Source organism: Theobroma cacao, chromosome 3 (assembly GCF_000208745.1).
Source record: "Theobroma cacao cultivar B97-61/B2 chromosome 3, Criollo_cocoa_genome_V2, whole genome shotgun sequence".
In the NCBI taxonomy this organism is placed as follows: Eukaryota; Viridiplantae; Streptophyta; class Magnoliopsida; order Malvales; family Malvaceae; genus Theobroma; species Theobroma cacao.
Genome location: NC_030852.1, coordinates 23,513,217 through 23,539,851, shown reverse-complemented (window position 1 = coordinate 23,539,851; position 26,635 = coordinate 23,513,217). Strand labels below are relative to the sequence as shown.

General features: G+C 36.9%; 3 protein-coding genes across 3 annotated transcripts; 1 reads left to right on the top strand and 2 right to left on the bottom strand.

Moving 5' to 3' along the window:
- LOC18604844 (glycerophosphodiester phosphodiesterase GDPD6) lies at positions 355-5,635 on the top strand. The gene is made up of 8 exons (XM_007037518.2): positions 355-624; positions 1,752-1,930; positions 2,717-2,900; positions 3,147-3,221; positions 3,710-3,819; positions 4,315-4,533; positions 5,021-5,176; positions 5,252-5,635. Exons 1-8 carry the CDS (start codon positions 588-590, stop codon positions 5,501-5,503), a joined length of 1,212 nt encoding a protein of 403 aa, XP_007037580.2. The 5' UTR covers positions 355-587; the 3' UTR covers positions 5,504-5,635.
- Positions 6,145-9,810, bottom strand: LOC18604843 (replication protein A 70 kDa DNA-binding subunit B). Its single transcript, XM_007037517.2, has 12 exons — positions 9,600-9,810; positions 9,093-9,239; positions 8,778-8,987; positions 8,492-8,669; positions 8,119-8,389; positions 7,918-8,020; positions 7,717-7,841; positions 7,544-7,622; positions 7,323-7,464; positions 6,839-6,999; positions 6,624-6,744; positions 6,145-6,526 (listed from the first exon to the last, which is right to left on the bottom strand). The coding sequence occupies exons 1-12, from the start codon at positions 9,725-9,727 to the stop codon at positions 6,326-6,328; spliced, it is 1,866 nt and encodes a 621-aa protein (XP_007037579.2). The 5' UTR covers positions 9,728-9,810; the 3' UTR covers positions 6,145-6,325.
- Positions 22,792-25,051, bottom strand: LOC18604841 (nipped-B-like protein). The gene is made up of 3 exons (XM_018117182.1): positions 24,849-25,051; positions 23,518-24,335; positions 22,792-23,222 (listed from the first exon to the last, which is right to left on the bottom strand). The coding sequence occupies exons 2-3, from the start codon at positions 24,270-24,272 to the stop codon at positions 22,982-22,984; spliced, it is 996 nt and encodes a 331-aa protein (XP_017972671.1). The 5' UTR covers positions 24,273-24,335; positions 24,849-25,051; the 3' UTR covers positions 22,792-22,981.

The following is a 26,635-nucleotide window of genomic DNA, read 5'->3' as shown; positions in this document are numbered from 1 at the left end:
AAATCAAATTATTTTAATTAAATTTATTGGGTCAATTTAATTAATTTAATTTTAAACAAAAATAGCCTAATTATATCGAACAACTCATAAATGTAATTATATTAGTATATAGTGAAATATATTTTGTTACAAAACTAAGGGTAACACTTAGATTTTTAGCAAACAAAACAGAAAAGATTCTAAAAAGATAAAAACGGATCCAATGCATCAGTAGTCAACCTATTTATCTACCAATCAAAGAGATGACTTTAGTTTCCAAAATTAATTTTTTAAAAAAATTAAAATTATATCCCTTAAACAACAACAACAACACCAACCATCATCATCCAGGGCAACCACAATCTCCATCACCATTGGATTGTCATAATCAGATAAACAATGGGACTTTGAAAAAGATACACTTACAAGGAATATTCTCAGATTATACGTAGATCCACGGCACCGGATGCTATGAGATAACGTAATATAATGAAACCAGAAACACCTTGCTGTGAATTATTAGATGACTTGTACTTAGAACCCATTACGTGGGACAAAACACGAGTACTTCAAAATTTTAACAGAGCAGGGGATCATTCCATTGAGGGATGGACTGTTTAAGGGTAAACGCAACGACTTCAAAATGTAAGCTTTTGAGCTTTTCCATCGTTTACTATGTTGGATTTTCTTTAACTTTTCTGGGTTAATGTTTTTTTTTATGGTATTGTTCCTAGGCTTTGCTTTTTGTTCTGCTAAGATTGCTTCCTTTCAGCCGTTGTTTAATGAATTCTTTTTCTTGTCTTTTCTGGGTTTTTCAGTTCATTGTTCAATATGTTCAGTTATATTAATTCTTAGTCTTTGTATTTATTCATTTACATGCAAGAGTTTTTCTTTCTCAAGTTTTCTATTGTATTTTTTCCATTACTATACTGTTGGATGTTTGAGACAGAATTTTGATTCAATAACCTGTTCTATTTTCGTTTTTAACCCTTCTTCCTGTCTCAATAATGGGAAATGATTTTTCCACCTTTTGTTTTTTAGAAGATAAGCATGAGGGCATGAGATTATAGCATTTTGATTGTGTGTTACTGTTTTCCATTAAGATGCATACATATGGAGAACTTAAAACATAATTGAGAGTTACAATTCAATATTATTGCCTAAAACATAATTGAGAGCTAAAATTCAATATTATTGCCGAAAGCCTTAAGATTGTAAGTGGGGTAAATATATATAATGTATTGCTGCTTGCATGTGTTGTCTCTTCATCTTCTACTGGTTATATGATGTGGACTATTATAATGCCACTAGATATAGCAAACCACTGCCCCAAATTCAGATTGAGAACTGATTAGCAGAGGAGATATGTAGCCATCAGCTAAAGATAAGAATCATCCTCAATTTCAGTTCTATGACATATTCCAAAATCAAAACTACCTAGCAGATTTTGCTTCTTTAGATTATGGCGGTCTTTCTTCCAATTCTAATGAATTATCAAGTGAGTTGCTCATGTTCAACCTTTGCTGCTGCAGGGGCCTTGCTTGATGAACATTTTATTTAGTTTTATCTGAATCTCTTACCATTACTTTTTTGAATTGTATCCTTATTTAGTCTTATTTGAATCTCTTACAATTACTTTTAATGAGTGTGTTTACCTATTTGCTGCATAGATTTCTTTCATATGTGCACAATTGCTTGATTATTATATTAAGAATTAAATCTCTTTCTTGAGTAAATAATTTGGACTCATTTGATATTGTGACGAATGGCAGGCTTTGTCCCTTTTTTGTTTCTGTCACTCATTGCTGGATGTGCTGCAAGGCCTTTCTATCCCCTTCCTAGTAAAACATCCAATGAAAATAGACAGCCTATACAAACCTCACGTCCATATAATATTGCACATCGAGGTTCAAATGGAGAGATCCCTGAAGAAACTGCTGCTGCATACATGGTATGTATGAGTACGTGCATTCTGCAAATGTGTATGCTTTCCCCTTTCCGTTTGTTATTTGACATGTAAATCATCAACATAGGGCAATGGAATGAATTATTTGGTAACATCTTGCTTACATTACTTAGGTTAATGGCTTATATTAGTAGCTGAAGCTAAATTTCTTGGAGCATAAGGGAAAATTGTAGAAAAAAACGAGGGATTTTCCTTAATTTATCTGCTGTGGAGTTTCTATTTTTATTTGTTCTTTTGTTTTCTTCTTGTGGATTGATGTGGGGGGGGGGGGAAGGGATCATGAGGTTTGAATTTGAAATTATATTTTGATTATCATGATAGAAGTTTTTATTTTGTGTAAATTACTGAAAGTACCTTGTGGTTTGAGGTAGAACAAATTTGCTCCTTGAGGTTTAAAATTTTACATTTAACTACCTTGTGTTTATTTCCGTAACTTTTCTACTTAACATCATTAATTTTATTTTCAAGTTTTTTTAGTTTTTATTTTATTATTAATATTAATTTAATGAAATATGGGATATTTTAGTCATTCGATTTTTAACTGTTTCAAGAAAATTCTTAGAGAAATAAAAACAAACCTCAGGGGGCAGATTTATTCTGCCTTTTTTGTTATTTACCATTTTTTTTCTTTTACCCCCTCAAACATGAAAATTTATATGGTTAGATTACATAATCACTTTTAGGTATTGAAAAATTCACTTGTTACATCATGAAAAGTTTTTAAAATCACCATAAGTTATATGTACATTGACCATAAACTGCTTATTCCAGAGAGCTATCGAAGAGGGTGCAGACTTTATAGAAACAGATATCTTATCATCCAAAGATGGTGTTCTTATATGTTTTCATGATGTCACCCTTGATGAGACAACTGATGTCACAAAACACAAAGACTTTGCAAACCGTAAAAGGACCTATGAGGTTCAAGGGGTAAACACCACAGGCTTTTTTACTGGTAAGGAAGCATACGATTTTCTGCCCCCTTTTTCCCCTTATAATAATGCTATGAAGATGTTCAAATCCTGTGAATGTGCACCATGATTAGTCTTGCACCATAAGCACTCTGCAAATTGTGAATTGTACTTTTTTGTGTTTATGTATACTGTAACCTTGTAATCTTAGATGCCTTAATGGAACTTCCAACTAGTATGCTTCTAAGACAGGGATGTAACTGAAAATACCAAAATATTCTTCTATGCAGTTGACTTCACTCTAGAAGAATTAAAGAAGTTACGGGTGAAGCAAAGATACATATTTCGGGATCAACAGTATAATGGTTAGTTCCTCTTTGATTTCTATATGTTTGGATTTATTTAAATTCCCTGCTCTAATATATCACATCATTATCTGCTCTTTGCCACCATTTGTATTTGCTGAGTTCCATGGTGAAACTAACATGAAATCTTGAATTTTCCTTGATTTTGTGTGCACAAATCTAGGCACACTGTCTGAAAAGGGGAAAAAAACCAAAAATCAGAAAAATAAAAATAAAAAGTCAGGAACCCTTAGATAATGCAATATGGAGCTAGCTGACCACTTTCATTAGCTGACCGGTTTTGCAAGGTTTCATATTTTACACTAGGTTGAATTTCCACAACTTCATATCATCTAGTTAAATTGCTAAGAATTTGGCTGATTTCATTGATCTAGCTCATTCATTACCAACTTTATAGCATTTGTATTCTAGAATTATGAAAGACACCTGTCACCTTTCAGGGCTAATTTGACTGGATTCAACTATTTTCTTTGTTGTATATTCCTCAGGAAAGTTTCCGATTATTACTTTTGAAGAGTTTATTTCAATTGCACTGGATGCACCAAGAGTTGTCGGAATCTATCCTGAGATTAAAAATCCAGTGTTTATCAACCAGAGAGTAAGTAGTTTTTTGCATAAGCTATTACTAAAGATGGCCATCCAGAGAAGAATGTGGTTGCACCATAATTGATTGAGTTTAAACAGAGTGGACTACTTTTTTTCTTCTCTCCAAAAAATATATGTTTCAGAACCCACTTCAGATGATTTCTATAATACCTCTGACATCCCTTGGGCTGTGGCATTAATTGTGTTAGTGAAAATGCTAAAGAACTTCTCTCCTTTGATTATAATTCTAATTCTATTTTGGGAGGTCAGTGACTGTTGATATAGTTTGAACTGTTTGAAAAAGAAATTTACATTAAAACTCCATTAGTTACATTTGTTCTGTATTCTCCCATTTTCCATTAGAAAACCTTGTGAAACTACTATGCAGATTTGTAAAAACAAAAATTTAGATAAGTAGGGGATCTTTTTACAATCCAGTGAGCTGTCTATAGATTTATATTTCCTAGCAACTTAGATTCCCATGATTTTAACATAATGCCTTTGACAGGTAAAATGGCCAGATGGAAAGAGATTTGAGGACAAGTTTGTGGAGACACTTAAGAAGTATGGATATAGAGGTTCATACATGTCAAAAGATTGGTTCAAACAACCTCTATTTATCCAGTCCTTTGCCCCTACTTCTCTTGTGTACATATCAAATCTGACAGACTCGCCAAAAATCTTCTTGATTGATGATGTTACGATTCCGACTCAGGACACTAATCAGGTTTGTGCAAAATGCACCCTTCTGTCTTTCCCTTTTAGTCTTTATAGAATGCTCATAAGACAGCCATCCATAATAGAGTTCATGAGTTATGCAATCATTTCAATTCTCTACTTCCAGAAAAGAGACAAAAAAAGTTTAAATTGTGATAAAGCTGTTTGGTGTTTCAAAGATGTATGCCAGCATTCAATTTTTCTGGATCAGATTGTTTCCATATTATGTTGTCCATTTCTTTCCTTAGAGCATACCTGCCACATGAGTATACGGTCAATTGGAAGAACTTTTCACCCTGATCGGTCAACTTTTCTCAATTGAAACATAACAGATATTGGTGAATTATGTGTCATTTAGAACTATGGCCTATAGATTAAAACATAAACTAAATGCAGTGCTGCCTCACTGTCTTGTTTCACTATGCAACTATTTCTTAATTTAATTCTTTGAATTTTTTAGAATTCTAATGGAAGAAAATTCAATTGACTTTGTGCAGTCATATTGGGAAATTACGTCAGATGATTATCTTGACTTCATTAAGGAATATGTGGTTGGTATTGGACCCTGGAAAGATACAGTGGTTCCTGTAAAAGACGATTATTTGCAGACACCAACAGATCTTGTTGCCAGAGCACACAGCCATAATCTACAGGTAATCCCTATCATAGGTTTTCCGATTGTTGGATGTGTAAAATGGCAGTGATGTGCAATGTTGGTTTTGATACAGGTGCATCCATACACTTATCGGGATGAAAACGTGTTCTTGCACTTCAACTTCCATCAAGACGCATACCAGGAATATGATTACTGGCTAACCAAGATAGGAGTTGACGGACTTTTTACAGACTTCACAGGTAGCCTCCACAAGTTCCAGGAGTGGACCTCTCCTCTCTCTCAAAATGATGGCAGCGATAAGGGTAGTGCATCTAAATTATTGGACAAAATTGAGTTGTTGATTACTTCATATAAAAATGGGTAAGACAATAGATTGTATCATATCTGTGTCATCCTAAGTACAGCTTGTATGCCAAAAATATTGGAATTCCTTCAATGAAGGTGATTCAGGTCATCTGATACAACTTTTATGCATAGCCAAATTCCACCCCTTGAATGTGTGTTTAGCAAGATTCCACTCAAGTTTTGCTGTTTTCAGCATTTTAATTATTATGTGAGCCCAGGGAAAATCTTGAAATTCATGTAGGATTTTCCAGAACCTAAACAGTAGAAACGTTTCAAACTTGTACATCTTTAGAGGTAGATCAACGGGGCTGTAAAAGGTGAAGCAAAATAAGTTGAAAACAATCAAAGGCCGGGTCCTTTACATGGAAGTTACAAAGGTCAAGGTAGCTTTACAATGGTGCAATCCATGTCGTAGGAATAAAGCAGGACCCCCTTGCTCTTTAAAGGGTCTGTTGCCCAGAGAAACTGATGAGCCCCAGATGAATTTCATGGAAGGTGAATGGTATCATGGGTGAGAGACAATGTCTTCGAACAAAAAGAAACTTGTTTATTTATCAATAATCAAAGTCTTCTGGAAATGAAGTGGACTTGGATGTACTTTAATTTTCTAAAGAGCCGACAGATAATAGGAAAATGCAAGAGGACTCTGAGCAGAAGAGTGCAACAAAAAAAAATTCTAAATGGTTAGCTAAAATGCATATTACAAACATGGGTTAGAATGAAGTCACAATCTAAATGAGTTATAACCCCTTAATCCGTCATTTACAATCAAAAACTGAACCATAATCCATGGAGTGAATTCACATTACGTCGCCAAAATAATTCTTTAAAAAGGGCATAACTACTGAGAATTTCTCATCTTCTTGATCTCTTCTAGCAAAAATCTGGATTCCTCAGCAAAGTCAATTGGAGCAACAGCCCTGACTGTTATCCTTTGCCTCTTCTCATTGTTATACTCATTCTGAGTAACGCTGACTCGAAAAAGATGAGGAACCCAAGTAGCTTCCTTCAACTTTTGTTGGTATGCATTCATTTCTCCTTCCTAAAAATGGCAACATCATGAGGAGCGGTGAGGCAATATTCTACATCTTATATGCATGCACATATACATCAAACTCATCAGCACAGCAATACTTTACCTTGGATTTTAGTTTATCCAGTTCATCAGCAGGGCATCCAACAATCCTCTCTGCTTCTTCATTGAAGCCAGAAACCCAAGCTTCACCACTTGCATCAGAGATCTTCGACACCATTATGTATCTAAGAAATGCAGAAGTTATTAGAAATTTGTCAGCTAACTTGAACTCTATATACCATGCAATTTATAATTACTAAAAATTTCCAAATCTTTCACCTTAAACTGCACTCTTCATCATTTTTCTGGCATCCTTCACACCAATAACCCGATCCAACAGCTTCAGTTACTTTCTTGTTGCAAGATTTGCAAGCACGGTACCACATTGCCTGTTCAGGCCTGATCAAGCTGATAAATGCTTTAATGCTGAAAAATGCAGGCTGGACAAGAAAGAAATTTGATTATCAAGACTGATTTTATTTACAATTTGAAGTCACTGGTATTCATCAATGAAATCTAATGCAGCATCATAAATGTGATATTACAATCGATTGCAACAGCAATAGAATGTCTAACTACCTCACATCTTTTACAGAATAAAACACACCAATAATTTATATTGCTTTTCTCAAATTGTTCTAAATAAAGCAGAATAGCATGCTATGATCCAGGCAGCCAAGTCCAAGAAGGGAAAAAAAGCTTTGTTGTTATTCACAACTTAATTTAAAGATGCTTCTTCTGCGTGAATGAGTAAGAGCACTACCTTTTCCTCACCCAAAGATGGGTTGCCAGTAATATGAGAAAGGGAAACCCTATCCGTGTACATAGACCTTGCTCCACTCTTGGATGGACTTAAACCTGAGCCAACAGAGGCCATGGAACTCCCTTTCCCTTCAGAATCATACCTGCACGGAAATAAGCCTGTATGTGAATATGCTACTTGAAAGGGAATAAACCATTAGTTTTTTGCCAACAATAGCTTACCAAGATCTCAAATTCTTTGCTTCAGGCATATCTGGATTAATCAACAGTGTACTTTTGCCCAATGTTGACAAAGATACACCTGAAATATTAACACCAAGATTCAGGATAACTAATTTTATTGTAAGATTTCTAGCCTATTCTTTCTTAGAACACATACTCCAACACTAGAATACCTTGAAAATCACTAACTTTGAGTGATTTAATTGCAACTATGGGGGATTTATCGGCAATGTCAAACAATTCCTGGCCCGCATTATTTGCAAGCTCATTCCACAGAGAAACTACCACTGTCCTCTTCCTGGCATCCAGAAATGCATAGCTTCAATAAAACATAATACTGACAAAACAAACACAGTGAACAAGTGGCCACTTACGTCTCATCTGCAACAGTCATATCTCGCTTTGAGATATTCTCATTGTCAATCTTCCTTTTAATATTTGATACAGAAGTAACACTTTGAACAACCCCAATAATATCTGGAATTCAGTGCAATAAAAGCAACACTAAGTGAGCACGTAAAGCATAAAAAAGACTAAATTACACTTGTCCATAAATTATGGGAAAGAGTCCTTACCAACAAGTTCCCTTCCATTGACGTAAGGCCCCAACTGATCAATAGGTATAAAGTTGAATTTAGTTTCAGGAATAAACGTTTCTTCATTAACGGCCTCTTCCACCACAGAACTCTCATTCAATGTCATTTCATAATCATTTTGCAGAGTCTTAAACTGCTTGTTTGCAACTTTGAGTGTCCCTTTTGATATGTAATAGACTTTCCCCAGTTGAAATTTTTCATAGAACTTCCTAGCAGCTTCATTAAACATTGTGGCTTGTATTTGTGTACCCTACAATAGATCAATCATTCAATCAATTAGAACCAATCTTTCTACAAGATAAGAGGTTTCTTCACAACAAGTATAAGAAAGACACAGGTTACAGCAGCTTACATCTTCATCTGTCAACTCCACATTGAAAACACAACCTTCTCCTCTAGCATTCTTGTAGGTACGCATATTTCCCTTGCTTGTAAGGCGAACTTTAATCGTCCAATTGCCTTGGTAAGGATTCAATGAAACAAGGGGATGCACCCTTCTCGTCATTGCCATCCGGGCCGATGGAGCCATACTGAAAATTTCAGAAAAATACAACACATTAATAAAAATTCAACCAACTCTAACGCACTATAACCAAAGTAGATTGAACTTAAAAAAGGAAAAACAAGAGGAAACTCACTTGTCACGCTGTTCATATACAATTTGAGCAGCAGATTTAGAAACCATTTCTTGCTTTGGCTTCAAAATAATACCGGCGCCTTCCGTTTTAGCGTCATTTTCAAGCTTTGGCTTCTTAGATGCGATGTCAGATTCCTCAGTTTTTACCTCAGCCTTGATTTCTGTATCAAGTGCAGGGGATACTGTCTCGCATTTTTTTACAATTAAATACCTGAAACCCATTTTCAATTTTGAGCATTAAGTTTAAGAAACCATATCTTATATCTTTACCCCGCAAAAAAAAAATGAAAACAGTGCAAGGATAATTAGTAGGTACTTTTCTGACTTGTTGGGGATGTCATTGAGGGTATAATCGAGAATTTTGACAAGACCCTTGTTCTGGATACTGCCTGAAGTGATCTCAGATGACACATTTGATGGAAATATCGCTCTCAGTTTCATGTTCCCATCACTTGCATTAAACCTTCAATCAAAGATTTTAACAAAATAATACTTAATCATTAGAAAAAGGAGGAAAAAAAGTGTACTAGGGTTCTGTTTGTTGCTGAACAGACCCACGAAGAACAACAGACGAGAAAATCATAGCATTAATTTTTAAACAAACAAATTGATTTACGAGCTCAAAGCACATTTCATTTCACGCACCTGACAAACTTATGAGGTAGTCAGGAAAAAAAGAAGAAAAGAAAATCAAGGTACGCATTAACAAGTTGAACTAAAAAGCCCAAAACCCAGAATTTGTTTGCCTATTAATTAAGTAAAATGAGAACAAAAAGTAACAAAAAAGAAAAGAAATAGATTTAAGAAACACAAAGAGGCATACGTGTAACGGTTGCCAGTGAGCTTGAGATCCAAGACCTGAACGACGATCTCAAGGAGACCTGAGGCAGAATCCGGAGACGGGTTGGCCAATATCGTCGATATCGCATCTCGGGTTACCCATTTCGCCATTTCTCTCTCTATATTTGTTGTTGTTGGTATCTGGGAAATGCTGGGGATGATACGAATGAAGAATGGAGGCAGGGATCTAAGAAAGGGAGCGTTTTATTTTGGAAGAGAAGAAATTTGGAGGGAGTTTTGGTGTTTTTAAGTGAGTTTCCCGCCACGATTTTGATCATAATTTTTTAGCGGGAATTAGTCCCCTGCGCTTCTATTTCACGCTCCCTCCTTTTGGGCCTCCGGCTTTTTAAACTTGGCGCTGCCGCCAAACGTATTTGCCTCGCCGCAAATATCAATGAAGTTACTCTTTTACCCTTAATTGAAGCAGATATTACCAGCAGGAACAGCTGTTGAGGAATTTCAACCTCTTTCTTTTCCCTTCTTTGGTAAAATGAGAATCCGAAAACAAACTACAACATTTTCATTCTTAGTTCTTGTTTGGCCTTATTTTTTTTCAATTTATTTACTTTTTAAAAGTAAAAATCAAGCTAAATTTTAAAAAGCTTTTAAAAAAAAAAAACTTTTTTTTAAAGAATAAAATTAAAAAAAAAAAGTTTTAGGAAAAACTCTTATGAAGAACTTTTTATTCTTTTCTTTTAAAAATATAAGAGATTTTTTATTTTTGTTTAAAAAATATTTTCATCTGTTAAAATAATTACAATATTACCTTTTTTTAAAAAAATACATTCTATAATAATTTTAACAAAAATTATAACTTATAAAAAAAATTTACAAAAATAAATTTATCAAACAGTTTTAACTTAATTTTAAAAATTATTATTTTTCATAAAAACTTCATAATAACTTTTAAACTATAAAAAAATCAAGCCAAACAAACTCTTATTATCTTACTTGGCTCTACAATGGTATATTCCTTTTTATTTTATCTATTGTAACCAAAAACTCAAACTAGAGAGATTCTCGAATTATAGCCCATGACTGATTTATATATTTATATTTTTAAAATATGTGATGTTTCGGAATGAAATATGAAGAGGATTTCACCAAATAATTCAAATTTTTTTTTTTCATGTTCTAGCGTTCTTGTGTGCTAGTAGTGATGGTTACACGGTCAAGGTGACTCTTTCGTTTTTAACAAAAACAGGTGAAATGTTCTGCAATTGTATAATCTCATCAAATTGCATGTGTTATAATATGAGCAAAAACCAAGTGACCTGAATTGACTAAATTGACAAAAAACCATTTTTTTTTTACTTCTAGTGTGAAAATGGTTTGAGAGCTAAAGCCGCAAGATCTAATGTTGTTTGGTTAGCTCCAAAAAAGGTTTGAGTAAAATTCAATGTAGATGAGGTGAGAATTAATGACGTTTTACGTGATCATATTGGTTTAACTAAAATTAAATTCTTAACATCAATTGATTTTGGAAACTCAAATTTTACAAAAAAACATACCATCATATAAGCATTTTTAAAATTTGATATTCACATGGGACATATATATATAATCAAGTGAACTCATGGATCCAAAGTGACTCAAAAAATTATGTTACATGGACGAATAACCCCTATATATTCCTCGAATGATATCGGGTTTGGACTTGAATTAGGATTCGGAAGAAAAAGGATTTCATGTGGCTATGAGCTTCAGATGGCAGGGTTTAAATAGGATTCTTCCACTATGAAATGAGAGTGGAGTGAGGAGTGCCATTCGGGTATTGGACTCTAATAATGGATACATTGAATGCAGAGCTTCATCATATTTTGTTTGGAAATCTATAACTTTATATAAAAGTAGATTTTGATGAGTTCTCAAATTATGTCACGTGAATACATTAAAAAGAAATTGTTGCAGATTAAAAAGAAATTGTCAAAATTTTCATGTAAAGTTATCAAAAAAAAAAAATTGAGATTTAGTTTTGGATGCACCGTATCACTAATAACCTGCATGGCCGTAATTAACAAAATTTATCAGATCAAATTCTAGTTGCATGAACCGTACGCCCTGGTTAAGTGGGGATGCAGCACCTGGGACGGCATTTTTTTAGAGAAAATGTGTACGGATAGACAACGTCTTCTCTCGGACTGGTTTACCTTGTACCGTAATTAAAGTGTGCTTTGGACAACAAACACATGCTCCAGGAAGGCGCTATACCGTGCAATAAGTGAAATCATGTTCATGTATCTAGATATCCCCAGATATAGGTACTAGGCCCATAGAGGTTTTTTTTTTTTTTTTTGCAGTTTTAGATGTAATTATAAAAGTTCTAAGTTAAATTTAACTTTAGTTCTTTGCAAGAATAATGTATACTTTTTAAAAAAAAAAAATTATCATTCTATTACATCATTTATTATTTTCGTTAGAAAAAATCATATTATATTAACGTATCATATTATTATTTATTATAATACATTAATATATGAAGAATTTTTTTTTAATCCTTAAAATTAACGTATTTTTGTAAATAAGTCTCCAGATAATTTTAACTGTTTTTAATTATAAGAATAGATTTTGGGACAAAAATATCCTTAATAAACCATCTTCGTTGACGCGCATTCTTAAATAGGAGGAAAATGAGAAAATAAATATACAAAGAATTCACGAATATTTAATTTTGTGCAAAATATCTAATTTTTTTCGCGAAGCTTGTGCAAAACAAAGTAATGTTGCATGAGATGGTTTTTCAGATATTTGGGACATGGCATTCAGATAATAAGAGAATAGTGATATTAAACCGAACGAGGAACAAGTCGTGATGAATCGAAAGCTTGGAGAATAATGCGAAACTAGAGATCCCTGATACAATGGTAAATCAAAAGGAAAAAGATGTGAATCCAAAGCACGAAATGGTCGTGGTACAGCTGGCCATATGTGAGACGGTTGTGGCGGGGCAGGGTTTAGAGTTTGTGAAACGACATGTTGGGAATGTGTGACACGACATGGTGGGAATTGTGATAGGGCAAGGTTTAGAGTTTGTGACACGACATGGTGGGAATGTGTGACACGGCTGTCACACAACAAGGTTTAGAGTTTGTGACACGCCATGGAAAGAATCTGTGACACGTCAGCGTTTAGAGTTCGTGACACGCTTGGAGGGAATCTATGACACGGCAGGGTTCAGAGTTTGTCAGACTCCATGGAGATCCATGACACAGCAAGGTTTAAAGTGTGTGACACGACATGACAATTTATGGGTGACACGACATGGTTTGAAAAAGAAAAAAAAAGGTAAATAACTAGCAAACTAATTGGACTTCAACTGAATGAATTCAATGAATAAATGCATATTTATAGAGGAAATTGTGAGGCCATTTCATTTTAATTAAATATTTTTCAGAAATCACAAACGTCTGTGTGAAGAGGTTCATTCCTCATTCCTCATTCCTCATTCCTCATTCCCAAAGATACCAAAGTGTTTGACTTTGTTCTTTGCAAGCTTGATGACACTACAGCAACAATGTCGGTTATCAGTGAAGAGGTCAGTCAGTCTGAAAATAAAACTTTTAAAACTTTATTCTGTTCGTTAATTTTTGTTGGGTTTGTGTGATATGTTCGTGTTTTTTCAATCTTTTTCAATTGTTATGTTTAAATTGTTTTCTTCCTAGTTTTATGGTCGTACCAAAGTTTTGAACTACAATAGATATGACATGTAGTGGGTAAACTGCTTTTTGCGATTTTTAGCATGTCACGACATTGGTTATTTTAGAGCAGTTCGTGTAATGAGTCAGTAATTACATTGATTGACGTGTCACACGCATGGATATTTTAGGTCAGTTCGTGTAAGGACACAATAATTATAGTGATTGGCATGTTAGTGTTGTAGTGTTACAACATTTGACTTGATACGCATGGGGTGTTACAACATTTTACGTTATATGCATGGTGTGTTACAATATTTTACGTTATATGTATGGCGTGTTATAACATTTTACGTTATATGCATAGCATGTTACCACATTTTACATTATATGCATGACGCGTTACAACATTTTACGTTACATGCATGGTGTGTTACCACATTTTACGTTATATGCATGGTGTGTTACCACATTATGGGTTAACCCACTCGTGCATGTGTGTCATATTTTGCAGATGCAGTCCAGATAGTATGAGGATCTTGACAGTTTGCTTATTGTGCCGAGGGAGAAATGGGCATTCAATGTCGCTATTAACACCCACTGTAAGTGGTCGCAACTACATTACATCAACAAGACTCTCCAAGAGAAAAGGGAGTACAATGCAGTGAAACATATGTGCTTCAGAATGTTGCTAGACGTATATCCACAAGACTACTTCTCTGCTGGTCTCTTACATAACATCATGATTCATCGAATCACTGTGACAGATTCAATGGAGCATGAGCTATGGTTTGCCATTGGCAAAAGCAAGGCGCGCATATCAAAGCAGAACTTCTGCTTTGTCATCGGACTAAAGTTTGGTTGAATGCCCGATGTGTTCACACGATCGTACGAGGTTGTTGCGGACGAAATTCATCTGTGATACTGGAACGGGCAGCAGAGCGTTAAGCTAAAGGCATTGCTCGATACGTTTCGCGAAAGCAACTCAACGACTGGGAGACGTAACCAAGATGGCACTCATCTTGATCGCGAATAACATTTTATTTGGTCAAGACTACCGTAGACGGGTGAGGCCTTGGCTTTTGTCATTGGTGGAGGACATCAACGCTTGGAATATCTTCCTATGGGGTCACTATGTTTGGAGGCTGACCTTGGACTACCTTTTGAAAGGGTTCGAAGTGCCTTCCTCGAATGTGCAGAAGGATCGTTTACGGTAGAATATTTATGAATTCACGTGGGTGATACAAGTATTGTCACATAATATTTTTCATTTTCCTTTTGACATAATAATTTATGGTTGCAATCGTTTTTCATTTACGATCTAAAATGGTTACATTTGACTTGCGGTTCTGAGCAATGGAGGCAATTCCGACCTTGCGAAAGATAGTTGCCCCCTCTGCTCCGAAGGACAACGTCTACCCACACATGTTCAGATGGCAATGCAACCAGAAGCCAAAGAGACTTCTACAAGGCAGTTGAGATGTTGGAGTCATCTCAGCAGGTGAGTGAACAGTTACTAATTTCTGTTGTGAATTTGTATAATAATTTTTCCTATAATCACAATCCCTATTTTGCAGTTGTGGGCAGTGGAGACCTTGGAGCTCATCCCAAATGAGGCCAGGCGGGATTATTTTGTGGACATCAATGTCTCATTATCTGAAGGCCACCAATACATGCCAATAGGATACATGAAGGATCAGACAGACTGGGGCTTAGGTGCTAGGGAAAAGAAGAGAAACTTGAAGCACAAAAGAGCCACTGGTGCCATAAAACGGAGGCTCACCGTCACTGCTATCGTCGATGAGCTGTCAGTCCCCGAGTTTATGGAGGAAAGTGACGACCATGGCAATGGCAGTGAAGAGCCGGTAAGGATGGTTCTAACAATTTGTGTTCAACAATTTCATATGTGATTATCGAATAACATATCTATGTTTGTAGTTGGACCATGCGACGACAGCTCCACAACCACCAAAAGGTCCTTCTCAGACTCACAGTGCTAACAACGAGCCGGTAAGGATGGTTATAACGATTTATGTTCAACAATTCCATATATGATTATCGAATAACATATCTGTGTTTGCAATTGGACCATACGACGACAGCTCCTTAACCACTGAGAGGTCCTCCTCAGATGCACAGTGCTAACGACCCGTCGGTAAGATTAGTTTTAACGATTTGTGTTCAACATTTTCATATATGTTTATCGAGTAACACAGTAATTTCTATTTTTGCAGTTGGGGGAGGCGACGACAGCTCTTCAACCACCGATCGATCTTGCTCAACCGCAAAGTGGTAACGAGCCGTCGGTAAGGATATTAAAGTTCTAACGGGTAATGTTCAACAATTTCATATATGATTATTGAATAACACAGTAATATATGTTATTGTAGTTCACCCATTCGACAAGAGTCAATGACGAAGTAGTCACGAAGTGTCAGCTGCGACGGATCATGCACCAGTATAAAAAAGACATGTCGGAGCTGAAAGCTTCAATTTAGTCGTTAACTCAGGCGATGCAGACGTTTAAGGACCATGTCATTGCTCGGATTCTAGATGGCCTGAAATCACAGGTACGCTATTCTATCTTTGCTCACATATTGGTCGTTTACGTTTAGTAGGTGTAGTTTTATTTTTTATTCTCGGTTTATGGTTTGTGATATTATATGAGCTAACGGATTTTCCCATTTGTCTCGTTCTGTAGGGCGATCCTTCATCTCATGGTGTTGGTGAGGACCACGATGATGCTGATGATGGGCAGCATGATGAACCTGGTGTGCACATTCATGATGACGTTGCTGGTACTGATGAAGACCCTATTCCTGAGGTTGATCCGGATGATGCTGTGGCAAAGGATGTGACCCTTCAATCAGATGATGTTGAAGGAGACCCTGTTCCTGAGGCAGATTCGGTTATCGATGCATCTGCAGGAGAGGAGGGGACCTTCACTCAGTCGTGGCTGAAGAAGAGCATCTTCCTCAGGCCGACACATTAGTCGAGGCAGTAGTAGGAGGGGACCATCTTCCTAAGAGCATTCTTGAAGCCAGCGGCTCACGGTTGTCGTCACTAGAGTCATCTGATATCCATCATTGTGCAACACAAATTTTAGACCCAACTAAGCCAGCATGGGTGAAAATGACGAGTAAATACAAGGTAAGCCCGTACGTCAACCCCTCACTAGGCCGTCGGGATGTAAAAAGCGTAACGGTTGAAGCGTACAAAGCTTTCAAGAAAGATGAGTGTGCGAGGTAAGCTCATAAATAACATTGCAAATATTGTTTCTTAATGAAACATTAATCCACCAAGGCTTTTCAAACTCATTCTATTACATATGCAGGCGTAACATTGGGATCTTAAGGGATCAAGGGGCTAACTTTTTCACAACATTAGAGGATCCCAAAGAAGAAATAACTAGTGAACATATAGACGCATGCTTCAGCGTACTTTGTAAGCAAATGACAAAGTTGAAGTTGAAGTTGTACACTACTCGTGCGTGCGTGGTTGACACGATATTCTTCGTAAGTTTGTTTGAAAAATTTTCAATTCTAAAAATACTAAGTTTTTTATTGCATTAAGTGTAAGCTAATGTATACATACTTCACAGGACGCCATCCATATGCTACACACTACATTTCCAACTGAAGATGTCCGGTTGATTATGGAAATTCCATATGAGTTGCCGGGGTACATAAAGGGTGAGAGCCGACATACTATAAAAAATGAGAATATGTCGATTTCATCCTCGCACCTTGCAATGTGAGTGGGCATTAGGTGGTAACGAAGATCGACTTGGTGAGGTGGATGATCAAGGTGATGGACTCCGCAAGAACTTTCAGATGCTAAGGATAACTGAGTGCGAGCGGCTTAGATGACACCCCTTACGACAATTATGCCAATCATCTGCCACCAAGCCGGTTATTTCAACAAAACATGCCTGAAGACATGAGATTTGACACCGATGCCATCGAAAATTCATTTGCCAAAAGCTAAAGTGCATCGACAAAATGATAGTGTCAGCTGCAGTATGTTCATGATAGAGTACATTAACGATATTTTGTAATCGGAATTGATCAGAGTTAAGCAGAATATGATTGCAAATATGCGTTGCCAATACGCTCTAAAAATTTTTTCCAACAGTTGTGAGAGCGAACCCTGAACATATTGGCCTTTGTCTGTACATTTTTTGTATATACAATTAATTTTATTAATTTTAATATTCGTACATTTTATATATTACTTTTTCTTTCTCAATTCAAACACAGTGCCTTTAAATTAATACTGCAACCACGTGGCGTGTCACCCTTGAAAACTAGAACAAGTCAGTGTGTCACGCCAAGTATCTGGTTCCATTCAGAGTGTCACCAAAATTGAGGCGTACCGTGTCACCCCACAATATTGCAAGAAGTTAGTGTGTCACCACCGAAATCTGCATGCACTCAGCATGTCACGCTAAGTATCTGGTTCCACTCAACGTGTCACCATAAGACTGGAGGTGTCGTGTCACCCCACAATACTACAAAAAGTTAGCGTGTCACCACATAAATTTGCATGTACTTAGTGTGTCACGCTAACTATCTGCTTCCACTCAGCATGTCACCACAAGATGAGGCGTGTCGTGTCACCCCACAATAATGTAAGAAGTCAGCGTGTCACCACAGAAATCTGCATGCAGTCAGCGTGTCATCTTAGCATAATGTATTTTTCAAGAATTTTCATCCTTATATTTCAATTTTATTTTTAAATTTTTTTAATTTAATAAAAATTAATTATGATTATTCATAGATGAAATTTGATTGGATGATCTATAAATTTTTTAAATTTGTTTGGTCAAGTCATGTGTTTTAATCTTAAATTTCATATGATATGTTTTTAATTAGTCCAAAATTTTCTCTTTCTAGACTTGCATCCTTTGAAGTAAACTCCTTGGTATAATATTATTATTATTTTGTTAAATGATTGGCTTAAAGTTTTATATGGAGGTATTAATAAGATAAAATAAACGATATAATTAAAAAATTATAAAAACAAATTGAATATGAGGATTTAGAAAGCTACTAAAGTTAGATAAATTAATTTTATATCTCTTAAGAGATTTGATTGTAAAAACATAAAAGGTTAAATCAAATAAAATAGAACGGAATTAAATTAAATCATTAATTGTTTAATATAAGTCGTAATAAAATGTGAGAAAGGGGGTAACAGTATAGGGACTTCGCAAGTATATTCAGTGTTCAAAACTACAGACAAAATGAAATGAAAAATCAAATAATATATCTATAAAATTAATAAAAAAAATAAAGACTCATCTATAAGAGGAAACTAACAAACGCAAAATCCAAATATGAATGAATGTAAGATATTGCAAGAGCAAATTGTGACAAAGGTATTGCACATGGGTTACACATTTAGTTAGGCCGACAAGCTGTCTTCATCCATAAGACACCTTACATTTTCAGACATTGTCCTTCGTATCGAACAGTGTTGCATGTGTGACCCGTTTGTATGCAACTTGAACATGCTTTCGGTCAGCGCACTCGTGGAGGCGCCGATTGACTTGGAGATGCTGCCGGATTTGTGGATGAAACTACAAATGGGGATGGGCAATTCTGTTTGTTATGCCTATACCTCTTGCATTGCGAACATCTCCGTGCTCGACTACCTTTACAGGCCGATGGAATCCTTCTCCTCCTAGGTCTTCTTGCTTGGCCTTGCCAAGGTGGTGGCAAGATGACAATTTGTTTCACATGAGGGGGGATGTCCCACTCACTAGGATGACCTACCAAGTAAATGGACCCCACATAACCCTCCACCAAAACGGTTGTCTTGTAGTAGTCAGCGTAGAATTCAATGGCTTCACGTTTGCATATACTGAAAAATACAATGAACTCAATGTTCAAGCACAATGTAAATACTATGTCAATTATGGTTCAAATAAGAAATAAAGATATTCTGACCTTATTGTTGCAATGGCATGGCTGCATGGCAGTAAATCTGTTTGGAACTCACAACATGAACACATCTTCGTGGACAGGTTTACAAGTCCGTCCATTTTCTCATCTTTAACATCTAACTCCACTCGATTGATAGGTTTAACCACAAAGCAATGTGCATCATTGAACCGTTTGCTCAACTGCCTAGCAACCCAAGGGCTAAGGGACGAGGTCACCTTGACAGCTTCCTCGTATCGAGCATGGAACCAACGCTGGAACATGTCTTTAATGAACTCGATCAAAACAGTGATTAGCATTTGTCTTGCATGCTTCAAACATGAGTTAACACATTCCGCAATGTTGGATGTCATCATTTGGTGTCGCTTTGCCGGTGAATAGGCACGTGCCCATTTCTCAGGGCCTATTCTCATAAGGTTAGCGTGGGCTCTCGCGTGAATCTGCTTGAGCTGGTTCATATGTCTGTTGAAATCGGAAACCTTATAGCAATCTCAAGTAAGGGTGAAAATCATAGAAACGTCATCGCGCTTGAACTTGTTTTAAAGTTTTTCTTCAAGTGGTACCCGCATAAACCATGGTGTGCTTCTGGGTATGCATTTTGGATTACTTTCTTAATGTCGAGATGCTAATCAGAAATGAACATAGTGTTTTCAGGACAACCAACCGCATCACGCAACTTGCTAAGAAACCACGTCCACAAGTCTTCATCCTCGACATGGCCGATGCCAAACGTAACTGGATATACGCACTCGTTTGCATCTTTGCATACAACGACAAACAAAACACCATTGAATCTACCTTTCAAATGTGTCGCATCAATGGCAACTGTAGGATGCATTACATCCCTAAACCCCCAAATACAAGCCCCGTATGCCTAGAAACAATATTTGAATATTTCTGCCTCATCAGTAACCATTGTAGTGACTGTGTCGGGATTTTTTTGTTCTAACATATAAAAATACGAGGGTAGTAGTTGAAATGACTCCTCCGAGGGATTGAAATTAAGCCTATCCACATACTCCTTCGCTTGTCAAGCCTTACCATACAGGCATTCCAATCCCCACTGAACCCTCATCTCATTAATTATGTCCTTAGGTCTCAATGCTACTCTATTAGCCTAAAGCTTGTGTGACATAAGTTCACCAATTATCTTCACACTTGTGGTTGCAAATCGCCCTTGCAAACCATCAACAGTACACGTGTGTACTTTGTGGAATATCCAAACTTGCCAATATTCTCCTCCTTCAAGTAACTTCATTGCACGCACACTGAACTTGCATGCCTTGTCCTTGCAACCAACCTCATAACGAGCTTTACATGACCTTTTTACTCTTACCCCAAACTGCTCTTTTAGAGCCAACATATTCAAAGCTCGTTTCAACTTGACCTTCGAGGAAAATATTCTTCCTTTGTATAAGTGATCATCTACACATGTCGACTTTTCAATTATAATTGTTTGGAAGGAGAACCTTTCTGCACTTGGAATTACCCACATCCGAGATATCCCTCCATTTTCCCTTTCTTGATAACTGTCATGGAGCAATGTACCAGGGGAATGAATCTCGTTCTCATCAGCGATGGGGTTATTGTATATGGGGTCATCACACTGAACATCTCCTACATCAACACCTCCAACATGTTTCGTTTCGCCTTCAACATTATTGCAAATTGGAATGACACTGTCATAAAGCCAATCCTTGTCTGAACTCTCATCATGCCATTCATCAGGCCCATCATTCTAATTGTCATCAAATCTATCTTCACCGGCAAGGAACAAATCCTCATTTCCCTTATCAGATGTAGTATTATCCTTGAGCGTCGTAGTGTCACCCTCCAACGTCGCAATGTTGTCCTCAAGTGTCGCATTCTCATTTGAAAATGCCATTACACCCTATATAGTTTCACCCCAATCGTTACATTTGTTGGACACAAGTAACTAATTGGTTCGATGCACATCTTGATTAGAATTGTGCAACCAACTGTTCTGTGAATGTCGTCTGTCTACCAAGCTACACAAACTCTTGTGCATATGTCAATTGCCCTTGTTGTGGGTTACGGACCGAATGATGTGGTATATGTGAAGCATTATATATCTCATTTTGATTAAGCTGATTACCATGTTGTTCAGCTTCTTCATGTGATATAACATTTGTTTGGCGTCCCTTAATGCTGACATACACAGTCGAAACATTCCTCTGTTTTAGCAAAATTAATACAACATCCTCATCGTCCTTGATAATTGACCGTGATAACTTTTCAGGTGTACTGATCAATGCATATAACTCAATCTCCTCAATTTTTGAGTTTACCCCAACAACATTTTCAACCAATTCAATCAATCCCACAAACGACAAATCACTCCTAACCCCCCGCATTTGTGACTCACTCCCCTTGTAAATGACATCCACCCACTGACCACCGTGTCTTATCACAAGTCGCACAATTGGAACCCCACTGAAATTTTGAAAACAATAATAATTTGTCAATCATTTAACACATTACATGACATACCGTGTTCTATAATTTGTCAGTTATAACGTAAAATGTTGTAACACGTCAGGCATATAATGTAAAATGTTGTAACACGCCAGGTATATAACATAAAATATAAGGTAAAATGTTGTAACATGCCATGCATATAACGTAAAATGTTGTAACATGCCAACGCTGACACGCTAATCACTATAATTACTATGTCCTTACATGAACTGGCCTAAAATACCCATGACGTGTGACACATCAATCAATGTAATTACTGACTCGTTGCACGAACTACCCTAAAATAACCAATGTCGTGACATGCTAAAATAACACTAACACATGTTATAGATGCATGGTGTGTAACAACTCTGGGCAATATTTATAATCCATGTTCTAATTCACACCAAATGTTTTAGAAATTTAAGTGTTGCAGCAATAAACCCAATAACATACATTGATGTCATCTCTGCTATAGGGTCTGTTAATATATGACAATATGGCTAGATGCCGAGAGATAGACCACAGCCCGATGACGATGGTGCTTAACAAAGAGTTAACAGAGCTCATACAGTTCAGAGAGCTGAGAGAGCTGATGACGATGGTGCTCAACAAAGAGTTGACATAGTTGAGATAGTTCAGAGAGCTGAGAGAGAAAGATGAGCGAGCTCAAACAGCTGAGCATTTATTTATTTATTTCTATTTTCTCTCTGGCAGGATGGAGATATCGGGACCTTAATTTGAAACGATGTTTTTAAGGGCATTTTGGTCTACTCATACTTCTTTTTAGCTAGAAACAAATAACTTTAAATGAGTGGTTATTTCTGAAATCACCTTATCAGGAAGTCCATTTCTCACAATTTTCTCTTAATATATTATATTAATGTAACGTATCATAGAAATAATAAATAATATTTTAATTAATAATAATTAATTAATTTTTAATAATAAGAGTTTATTTTGAGTAAACTGGCTTCCCCATCTCAGAAAAGTGTTGTGATACTACCGTATGAAAAAATTTTGGCAGGAGATATTGGCTTCCATTAACACTTGTTCTTTTGTAATTTGGCCTACCAATGCTGAAAAGATTGAAAACGCCTCACAAAACCAACTCCAATAAAGACAAAAAATGTATCTCGATAATTTTAGGAAAATGGAGAATGTAAGTTGTGGACTAAACTAACCAACATGGGAAGAGAAACTGCAATGCTACACAAAAGAAAGCGAAAAGTAAGCCCAAACTTATAACAGGACCCCTGGTGCTTTAACCCCAAATTATGTCTGTTGAATCATCCCAGTGTCTCTGATCAAGAACAGGATGGGCAACAAGAGAAGCAAGAGAACCATCTTCTTGGACCTGCACTTCGGGTTTCTTTAGGTGTCTCTGGCTTAGGGGTCTGCGGCTTTGGGGTTTCCGGAGGGGTCTGCGGCTTTGGGGTTTCCGGAGGGGTCTGTGGAGTTGTTTTAGGGGTGGAGGGCCGTGACAGTTGCTTTTTATTCTTTGTATTTGGTCTGAATGAACCACTTTTACCTCCGTCACCTGTCAATCTTCGTTATAAGAAAAAAGAAAAGAAAACCAGTCTGTTAACTAACAACCACGACACTAAGCATTCAAAATGTTCAAATAAATTAACCACAATAAATTAGTGAGGATGTAAGGGATCTACAAGATTGTCTAATAGGCTACGTTTCAGAAAATGCTAGAGAAACAAGTAGTCAAGGATTGGGCTTAGCATTACCAAAAGAATTCACTTGGATTAAATACTAGTAGGTAAATGAGATGCAGATTGATTGCTTTCAGTTTACCTTATTTAGTTTGAGAAGTGGGATAAATGAAGCTTACATAGGGAAGGCAAAGGATTTGACACTTGTATCTGAATGCTGAGACATGCTACGGGAACGAGGTGATTCCTTGGCATTGTTTTCGTCGCGCTGAGATTCTTTCTCCCTCAGAACCTCCCTCATTGTTTCAGCTGCTGCTGCTTCAGTCACACCATACCCATCATCCAAGGTACCGCTTTTCTTGGCAATTTCTGTTGATTTTCTGGGTGGTGTCTGGTTACTGGGGACGTCAAGCAATGGACCAGAAATGGTGGGATCATTGATGCAGCCAAGCTCACCAGATTTAGACATCCAACTTAATTGGTCCCTAGTGAAACTCATGTTCCCCATGTGAATGCTAAATAATGATTCGTTGGAAGCAACACTCCATTCCATTGGGCCTGAAGATTTAGTCCTAGCAAAGACATAAGATGGAATCCTCTTCGAAGCTTCGGAAGGGGAGCCTCCAGCAGGTCGCTCCGTGGGCAGTGGTGGAGGAATTAGAGCGGCTGAACCATCACTGGATTGTCCGCTGTCGGGCATAGAGCTAACTGGAATATCTTCTTCAGCTTGTTCATCCCCAAGGGGGGTGTGAACACCTGCATTCGATGTACTGGTTCCAGTTGAACCCAACCGGATGGCTTCACCAGATGAAGATGAGGAAGATGAATGAGAGGGGCGTCTTGACTTTTTGGCTGGAGTAACATGACTATTTTCACTAGGACTAGCTACTTGGTGCGTCTTTAAATCACTCCCAGTATCATGTCCCGATTCCATGACTGAAATGCCTGATATGTGTACTCTGTAGTCCTATACCATCTCAAGACCCTGGAGTTCATGCTGCATTAAGTAAGAAACAAAATGAGACTTCCATTTCTATCCACTTACATGTACAAAGATAAATGTTTTAATGGGGCAGAAGTACAAAAATATTCTGGGCAGGAAGAAACTTGCAAGTTTTCTGGATAATTTCGAACACGACACCTTAAGCTACCTACAAATGAAACCTGGCTTGCCTCTTTCAAACATTGCTTTCCTTTAAATCAGAAACAAGTGAATGTGCTTGGTAATTAATCTCTCAACAAATTCACTGTTTAACCATTAATCCAAACTCATAAATAATCATTGAAGAATTCATAGTCCTTTACAAAAGTTTCTTCCTTGCAGATAGAGTTTTGGGGTATGGTAATGGAAATGCGCATGCCATGATTCTTTGCACATATATTCAAAATCACATTAAGAGACAAGCAAGATCAAAAATCAAATATACATACAAAAAAAAAAAAAAAAGATAAATGGAAAGGAATGACAAAATGAGATCAAACAAACCCAATAAACCAAATAGGAACTTACTTAAAAACCAACAACCTTCAAATCCCAATGAAAACTTTTGATCCATCCACCAAAGCTGTACCCTACCCTCTTTGATTTCGTATCCACCAACAGAGAAACCAAAAAACAAGAAACAACACACCTGGAAAAACCGACGGAGAGTTGCAGACAGGCAGAGATGGGAGAGAATGTTGGATGCTAGCGGATAGGGATTGAGAGGGAATTTTGAAGGGCCTGGCATAGCTATAGGCACTTGTTTCTCTCTTTTATCTATAGTAATAACCAACTTTGTTAACCACCTTGAAGCGCCATGACTCAACTAACATACTCTAATATATCAAAATTAATGGGATGATTTGATTGATTAATGGTGTACATGGCTTCAGCCCCAATTTACAATGTAACACAAGTGTTAGCTAAAATTCACAATTAGTAACTGTACAGGCCCATCCCCTCCTAACCCAATCTGCACCCATATTAACCAATGACAATGCTGTCTCTAATGAAGATAACAATTGCAATTTCCTTTATCCTTAATCCTCTCTTTCTTTATCCTTTCCCATATCTCCTTAATTCTCTCCTTTATCTTCTCAAATTGATATGTACATATCTTCTCAAATTCTTTTAGCTGATAGGTTAGCCAAACCCTTTAGAAATGCTCAGCCAACTCTTGTATCTCAATTCAACTCTTGTATAAATACATGTATTAATAAATAAATGCAGATATAGTGAAGAGTTAATTTACTCTTTATGGTATCAAAGCAGGGTACATAAATTTTTTTTAAGTCATGGCAGAGAATGAAGCAAATCAAGTTAATGTGGCCTTGGTATCATCTGCAAACGCATCACACAACATTGCAATTGATACTAAGTCCCCATACTTTTTGCATTCATCAGATCATCCTGGCTTAACTTTTGTCACACACCCTCTTAACGAGAATGGTGAAAATTATTTTACTTGGAGGCACAGCTTTCTGAATGCATTACGATCAAAGAACAAAGCAGGATTCGTAGATGGGACCATAGTCAAACCGGATGTCAATTCCCAAGATTACTACTCATGGGTCCAATGCAATGCTATTGTGCTTTCTTGGTTAACAAATGCGCTTGCAAAGGAGATCCAAAGCAACGCGGCTCATGCGGACACAGCTCATGAGGTTTGGGCAGATCTGCAGGAAAGATTCATATAAGGAATAGCTCCATGTATATACGAGTTGAGGCGTGCGATTGCACTATTGCAACAAGAAAAGTCATCAATTTCATCTTATTACGGTAAGCTCAAAACTGTTTGGGGTGAATTACAAGCTTTTAATCCTATTTCTGTATGTACATGTGGTTGCACGTGTGGAGCAGCAAAGAAAATGGAAGATATGCGAGAATAAGAGAAAGTATTTGATTTTCTCATGGGATTAGATGACACCTTCAGCACCGTGAGGTCTCAGATACTTAGTGTTGACCCATTGCGTAGTTTGGGGAAAGCATACTCCATAGCAGCGCAGGAGGAAAAACAAAGACAAGTAGCTGCAAATCAAGTCCCAACTGTTGAAGGTGCTGCATTTCTGGCAGGACAGGTGACCGGAGATCAAGCAATGACGTCGAGGCATGCTATTGCAAACAACAAGAGAAGCCAGAATCGGCGTCTTGAGGAGAAAACAGAACCAGTGTGTTGCACTCATTGCGAAAAGTCCAGGCATTCAAAAGAGCAATGTTTTGAAATTATTGGTTACCTAGAAAATTGGAATCGTCGGCCATCAGATCGGAGTCGAAGCCAAAGAGGAAGACACGTGGATCAGAGTAGCAACAGTTCG